Raw genomic sequence first — 8072 nt, 5'->3', positions numbered from 1 at the left:
GGGGGCTCCCCTGACACGGAGGGGCTTCCCTGCCTGGCAGCCACACCAGTGTGGACCACAAAGGACCTGAGGCGGCTGCCTCTGCCGGCTCATCCTTGCTCGAGTCAGAGCAGCCCAGTCTCAGAGCGGGGCCTGTGAGGAGGGGGAGAGGCCCGTCTCCCCGCAGGTCCGTGGGTGGCCCCTGCTGCCGCCGAGGGCTGACCTAGTTTCCTCGTCTCTGGACTTCATTCGTTCTTTGTCCCTAAATAGACCCTAGCACCCCTCTCGACTCCAGCCTGGGGGCTGGGAGGCTTGGCTGAGGTAAAAGACTCTTTTGAGGTTCTCTGCCAGTAACAAACACGTACTCAGTTAAGACAGCAAGTACTCCATGATCCTGAATCTCCGCCAACCAAAAGAAAGCACATACACTGCTGAACTTTGACAGCTCCACAACCCAGGAGCGCAGACGGCGTGTGAGATCCAGCCATAAATCTTCTAGACGGTCGGCCCCACCCGCTGGCCGCCAGGCAGCTGTATTTTGAATTGCACCCAAGCGTGGGGCCCTGCTATCAACTCTCTGCTGAATGCGTCTCACAGTCCATTTTCCGTCCGTCCTTCTTCTACCTCCTTCCCCCAGGCCACGCCACTCCCTCCCTCCTTCCATCTCGCTGAGTCCTCAGCCAGCAGAAGCACTAGTTTCGGGATGATTCTTTTCATGGTATCTGAGACAATCTGCTTCATGTTCAGATACATGGCGGGGGGCGGGGGGAGGAGGCAAAATATTTCCTCATTAGACCCTTTGCAGAAGACATTAAAAAAAAAAAAAAGTACAAACACAAATCACTTGACAATTTTATGATTAAAGCCAACGATGGAAAAAACAGTTTTGAGTGTTGCTAACATCGTCAAGCATCTCATTCCAACCCACTCAACCACCCCATTTCTCAGATCTATTTCTAGACATACCAAACTTGTCCACAGATGAAATCACGTCTGCACATCGAAGAGTTAAACTTGGGAGACAAGAACTCCACGTGAAAAGCCCCCAGACCGAGAACCAGTTTCTAGTTTTATGAAACACTCAAAAGTCAACTTCCCAAGGAACACTTGGTTCTGGGCGCACATGTATCATGTCCACATGCTAAACAGGACTAGAAAAAAATGGTATGAGCATGTATCATCTTTGGGTAGAAGGTGGTGGTTTTTTGGGAGGACAGGACGCGCTCTGAGAACATCAGGTAGAGCCGCCTGTGGGAGATGCTTAGCGCCTGTGTCACTCTTGCTCGAGAAGAATCAGCAAATCATGTAACAGTGAACAAAGTCCCACGTGGACAAGTTTCAGGGGGCGCTCAGCAGTTTACTGACAGTTGAGGAAAACTATTTTAGTCACTTGGCCAAAAGCCACACGAAGGCAGGGGAACGTAAACCCCTCGGCGACTGGACTCTCTCTGCATTTTTTTGCTTGAAGCAGGATAAAAAGCCTTAAATTTTGGCCGCATCTCTATTTATGGAACAACCACAGCTGCTCCCCAGAACAGCGGCTGCTGGCTGAAAGAGTGAGGGGCTTTTGTTGCTACCATCGGAGTCCGTTTTCTGTAGCACTTGACTGAGTTTCCCGCCCCCCACTCTGTGCCCCGGGGTCTGATGGCCGATCGGGAATCCATCCATGGCGCCATCCGTTACGGATGGATTTTAAAGTCAAGGCTCATCTTCTCGGCAAGAGCGAATTCAGCGGCTTATTCTGGTCTGCGGGAGGTGAGCTCTCCGCTACCCAGGACGAGTCACGACTCCCCACCTTGGAGGGCCGTAGTGCGGCTGATCCCGAGCCCCCACCCCCGCCCCCGTTCAAACCCCACAGGAAGAGAAACCTACATTCCCTCTCTGCGCTTCTGGGGCGCAAAGCACACCCTGGCCTGCGGGCATAGCATGTAGCAGGGCGCCCTGCCCTGAAGGTCACAAAGAGAACCCTCGTCAAAGCTATCAAACGCGTTAAAAAAATACAAAAGTTATTTTCTCCTTTTGATTGCTATTTACTTTTGACAGCATTTGTTAAAAATATTACTTCTGTCTCTGAGAAGAGATCATTCTCTTCATATAATATGGAAAAATAAACTCTACCAAACCCACAGTTCACATTCCCCCAGCACTGCCCCAGGGCTTCGGCTTCCGCATCTCCAAACAGCATCACCAGTGTCAACGTACTACATGTCCAGGACGGGAACGCACGGCACTGTCCTGGCCAGGGCCGTGCGGGAGCGAGGAAGGAAGTGGCAAGGCTCACGGAACATTCAGGAGGGAGCGAATGAAGACGTAGGACGGCTGATCTGCTAACAAAATCAGAGGACGCGGGGTGGCTTCGGGCCTTCCTAAAACGTCGAGGGGCAGTCCCTCATCTCCTCTGACCACCGGAGGCCCTGCCAGTGGGTGGCGGATTGGTGGAGGGGAGGGAGCCATGAAGCTCAACTGTCGGTGTCCCCTGCAAAAGCAGGGCTCCTCTTCCACACCCAGGATCACCGTAAGACACTGAACTGGATGAATGGGAGAAGACAGGATACATAAAAACAGTAAAATGTTTATTTTCTTAGAAAAAAAAGTGGGGAAGAGGGATTCAAAATGATTGTGATCACACTTCCAACTGCATCTGAGCAAAGCTAATGTTGCAAGCTTAATCCTCGAAGAAGACACCTCGTCAAGGAAACCACCTGTCGCTCGCGCCTACGTCACTCCAGCAGTCCCGTCCCCACAGGCTCTTTATGGGTAATGGCTTCTCTACCTCTTCTTAGCAGAGAAACCAGGCTTGCCACAGCAACCATCCTGTCTCCAAAGCGCAGCACTGGCAGTGGGAAGCAAGGCTCTGGACCGCTCGGGAGAGGCAGAGAGGGAGGAGAGAGGGAAGGAGATGCTTGTCTTAGAAGCAGAACAGTTCTACGACAGAAGTTGGATGTCTGAGTTCACCACTACCTCATCTTATATAGAAAATCGTTTGGAGAGCATCTGGAAAACCAACAAGATCTTTAAGATGAAAATGCAGAATTTTGCTGCATACCTGGACACAAGAGAAGTGAGAAGTTGCAACAAGTTTTAACTAGCAGCAACAAAGAAAGTTCTAGAACAGTTTGTGTGTGTGTGTGTGTGTGTGTGTGTGTATTTGTTTTTAGCAATATTCCTTTGCAAGTTCATTAAGAAACACTGTAATTTAATGGGGCATACGATATGGAACGATCTTCTTTTTGCTATAGCGCTGTTCGCTGAAGAGAACCGACCTTTGCAAGAATTTCAACTGGGGTGTAACCTATTTACACAGTAGTAGCTCCTGGTTTCAGTGGTAGGATGGGTGCTATGTGATATCCTCTTCTTCGGAACAGTAATCTCGACCCTGGAGGGGAAAAGAGGACAGTATGTGAGTGAGAAATTCAAAGCAGAACCCAAGACAGTGAATCACTGGCAATTTCCTCCCAATGCCTATCTCGTTGGAAGAGGGCTCAGAGTGTATCAGTGACTACGGGCACAAGGGAGAGAAGCCACAAATCCGTGTTGGCTGATTTATCAGTGGGATACGCCTCAGGGCACGGAAGTGTTACTGAGCCCCAAATAAACCCTTGCTTTATATTGGTAAGAACTTATGTTAGGCACATACAAGACTCAGTTTTTCGCCACAAAATTATCAAATGGACGATCCAATCAGGAGCCCAAGTTCTCAAGACCGAGAGAAACTGAAATAAACAATGAACAAGTCACTTCTGGCTGGGGTCAGGGCTGCTCATGATCTATGGTGGTGTATCTCCATCCCCGGGATTTCTAATTTTACAGAAGGGGAGGGTATAATCCAGGGATGTCTTAGTTTGAATCCCCTCTAAATTAAAACAGGGGATTAAAAAAAAACTCAAAGATTTACTGACATTTGTATAACAAATCTGGGACTATGGGACTATGCTTGGTCCACGGAGGAGGCACAAGAAAGGCGAAAATGCTTCTTTGATTCATTCGCCACCAAAACAGGTTGCTTGAAGGCTTAAGGACAATACACCATCATTACTTCTGAATAGTTTTCGTGCTCTCTCCAGGAAGTTATACGGTCTGCGAGGGCATGCTTAGGACTGGGATTCAAGTGTCACATCTGACCCAAGGGGGTTGTCTTGGTCAAAGCCTTCAGCTTCTTGGTCCGTAATCCCTCACGATAGGACAGGAATCTGCCCTGCCTGTACCACAGGGTCACAGACTAGGGCTTTGTAAATGGTCATGTGTTAATACTATTTGTACCCTGCAACCTCTTTTTATATGCACCACACACTTACATTTTGGAGGGGGGAGGGAATATTCCTCGAAGAACAGAATTCCCTACATAACTGGAACTTATTCCCAAAGATAAATTTAAAGAAAACAATTTTGCATAAAACTAGTCCTCAAGTGTCTCACAGGTTTGTCACCGTATCTGTACACGGAACATAAGAGCTAAGCGTCATCCCAACGAGGGCTGTACCATCCGGCCAGGCAGGCATCCTGGCTCTGTGACTTACTAACTCTGGCATCTCTATCACGTTCCCTTTCTGTACCTCGGTTTCCCCATCTGTTCGGTGAAGAAAACAACAATACCCACTTCACACGCTTCTGAAGATTCAACAAGTTAATAATAGTCGTAACGTGATGGAATGGTGCCCAGCACAGCCTTTTGTACACGTTGTACGTGTGGAGTGTGTATGCCGATGTGTTTGGTAAAAAAACGCTGCCACACCGTGAAGTCTCGCGGGGGCCCGCAGAGCACGAGAGGTCGCCAGCTCCCACGCTAAATGGCCCCAGCGTGCCTGTTCTCCTCGAACGTGATTCACTAGGGGGCATGGTCTGGTCCCCCAGCCCACCCCGCGACTTGCAGCCCCGGGTCCTCCAGGTTGACTTGACTTGGCGAGGAGAGAAGCCTGCACTCAGCACCCATCAGCAGTCTCCCTGGTGATGCCACCCACGTGAATGTCATCCTAGCCTTGGCCCAGACCCCTTGGGAGAGCCGCATGCTGGAGAGCTGGAAAGGAGAACCTCGTGGACCCTGGCGGTTGAGGTTCAGCCTTCAGGGGGAGAAACAGGACCCATCCAGGCACACCAGCACAATGCTAGAAGCAGACTGGGCGATGCTGTCCACGGATCCTAAACTCGTGCGGCTCGGGCAGGAGATGTGCCGGCCCGGCACCAGGTGTTTAGCTGGAGGGGAAAGGCAGGGCTCGTGCAGTTTTTATTCGTTAAGGGAAGAGGACATATCCAGCATATATGCGGACAGACACACTGTTGTGTGACAGCAAGCAAAACACCGGGCTTTGGTTTCCTGGGGATAATCGTGGTCTCTCTCTTTCAGGGTTGTGATCAGGATTCGATGGGAAAACAGTGTGTGGCAGGTAGTCAAGGTCACTGCTGCTGCTTTCACTGTGGTCGCTGTTGTTATACACCCCGTGTTTGACCAGCCCCACCACAGGGGGACAGGGGCCTCCTTCCTTGTGGCTGTCGGTGAGTGAGGACTGTGGTCATACACTGTGATCGGAGAGATGGCGGCGACACCTTCCTCCCGCCCCGCAGCCTTGTACCTCAGATGGGCCAGAACCCTGTGCCCTCGGATAAAACTTCTGTGGCAGACACCTAAGGCCCTTTCCTTCTATCTGAACGACGCCGCAAATAAAAGGCTTGGCCGCTAATGTGGTATTAACGCAGCAGGAGCATTTCAGGGACAAACCCACATCAGCTGTCTGTGCAGACCCGAGACTGTAATAATCATTTCCTGAGCATTTGCTTCTTGGAAATTATCATCCCTCTGAGGAGGAGGAAGAAAATGCCATCAGGTGCTTTGCAGACATTATTTGCTTGACTGTTGACGCCGACCCTGTCGAGGGAGTGGTGCTGTGTTACCTGGAGGGAAACCTCAAAGGGGCCCAAGACCACAGGGTTCATCCTCCCCCTTTTTGTGATGACTGCAGTGGGCTGACAACTGAACTCAAATGGCAATCAGGTCCCTGCTTGTTATCACCCGCCAGCAGCTCCGAGAACCAAATATTTCATGGATGGAAGATTTGGAAATTAAAGGTCTGGAGGGTAAGAGCTGCCAGGGGGCCGGCGCCCTTCTAAGGATGGGGAAACCCGAGAACTGCCAAGGGAACACCCCACCCTCATGCGGGCAGGCCTTCTACAACACAACTGCACGTCTCATGTAAATGTATAAAGAACTGTGCTAAAAAGAGAACCTGAAAACCTTGAGCTGTCAGAAGGCAGAGGAGGGAGTCGGCTGGGTTTGGGAGGACAGGCAGTCCTCCTACTGAGGGAGTCCTTCCCCGTAAAGGGTCTGCAAAAGGGACGTCTGTAAAGATGCTTCCCACAGTCAGAATTGGGACCGGGGGACACAATTCCACCCTTGTGCAAAGGACCCACTGAAAGCTACAGGGAAAAAGATTCCGACGAGGCCCTTGCAGGGCCAGAAAGTCCCAAGGCTGCTGAAGGGCTGTTTGAAGACCCACAGGGGCATCATGGTACAGACTCGAAAATCTCGAAGAGCACTAGCCCATGGCCACACCCCTACTCTGTACAGGTTTCCGTGTCCTCATCAGCTGTCTGTGCTATCTCCTTGGAAACGTAAAGAAATTTCTGTCAGCTCAGAATATACATTTCCAAGGTTCTAGGGTGAGGATTTTTGTTTATTGAAATTTCCAGAATTTCAATATCCTAGGAATTAGGGATATTAAGCAACAGAGAAGGGAAGACCATTATCCTAATTTTAAATTCTGCTAAAGGGGCGATTCAAGGACTGACTTCAAACAAGAGAATCATTTTCCAAAGTACCTACAGTGCTTATCTCCTTAAGTTTAAGGAGACAAACAGCCAAGGACTGGCTGCCCAGTTGCGGGTGTGGTTTTATCTTGGGAGTCTCCAGTACATTTCTGTAGACCTGTGTGTGTTCAGCCCAAAACATGTGCCTCAAGTACAGAACACTCAGCTGTGAACTGAGTATTTTTCCAGTGGGGTAGATCAGAACCATATGGCTGTTACTAAAAAGATGCAGCGAGTCTCCATTTCTCCATCTGTAAAATGGGGACAGTAAGACCGAACACACAGTGTTGATGAAGGAATTAGAAGTAACACACATAAGGTGTTTGGCAAAGCTTTGCACATGGGAGGGAGGTAATTAATAAATTAGAGCTCTAACGATGACACTGAGAAATGAGATCAACAGATGCGGGAGTGAATAAACTGTCGGGGTGAGACACTGGGCCACCGCTGAATCATTCAGTTGCTTTCAGGTCCTCAGACAGCCAGATGCTTGGGTGCTTGTCCCTCGTCCTCGGTCCTGACTGGCTCTCCCTGCCTCAGCCCTCCCCATATCCTTCCTTCCTCATTTTCTGGATCTCCGCTTCAATGCCACCTCACTGTCTTCCCTGAATGCCTTATACACAATAGCATTTCCCTTACTCTCCTCATTTTTATTTATATTACTTCTCATTTCCTGACATTAATGTATTAATTCCTTTCTTTATTGGCTGTTTTTTCTCTCGCATAGAAACATCAGGTTGGCAGAGACTGTTTCAGGCAGTGCTGCGTGTTCAGGACTCAAGACTAGTGTAAGCCGCATGGGAGATGCTCAATGAGTATTTGTTGCCCAAGCGAAAGGATGAAAAATATCTAGAGTTGTGAAGTTTCAGAGTTGAAAGGGGACTTAGAGGTTTTCCCCTCTGACCTTGCATCTACTGTAGGATGGGCCTCCCTTTACCCCATTCCAGACTGGGAGCCTTCTCTTGTAGAATGGAAAATGTCAGATGGTTTTCCAAGCTGTCCACGACACCGTTCAACAGCTGGACCCAAACTCTGCCTTTTTGTAATTCCCAAAGAATGGCTTAATCTAGGCCTTTGGGACCAGAGGATGATTCTTCCCAGAATGACATCATCCCTTGGTTCTGCACCTGCAAATAACATGGCTCTATCTAGGTCTCTGCCTTAGAAGGGTGCCACTTCCCCATGATCTCATTAAAACGGACCCATCAAGAATATCACCTGCACAGAATAAAATATACCAGATACACAGCATAAGAGAGGTAAGAATTCAGGAGCTGACAAAAGGAATCACCAGG

General features: G+C 49.4%; 1 protein-coding gene across 1 annotated transcript in view; it reads right to left on the bottom strand.

The window, feature by feature from the left end:
• Positions 1 to 2531: 2531 nt before the first annotated feature.
• CUNH1orf21 (chromosome unknown C1orf21 homolog) overlaps positions 2532 to 8072 on the bottom strand; it is a 221919-nt gene continuing 216378 nt past the window's right edge. The window contains exon 6 of the mRNA XM_004767950.3: positions 2532 to 3355. Coding sequence (XP_004768007.1) covers positions 3317 to 3355 — 39 coding nt within the window. The 3' untranslated portion in view covers positions 2532 to 3316. The remainder of the gene's footprint in view (positions 3356 to 8072) is intronic.

This window comes from Mustela putorius, unplaced genomic scaffold (genome assembly GCF_011764305.1).
Source record: "Mustela putorius furo isolate JIRA1106 unplaced genomic scaffold, ASM1176430v1.1 tig00537335_pilon_pilon_pilon, whole genome shotgun sequence".
NCBI lineage: Eukaryota > Metazoa > Chordata > Mammalia > Carnivora > Mustelidae > Mustela > Mustela putorius.
The sequence above is the reverse complement of the archived record's forward strand: the minus strand, read 5'-3'. Positions and strand labels throughout refer to the sequence as shown.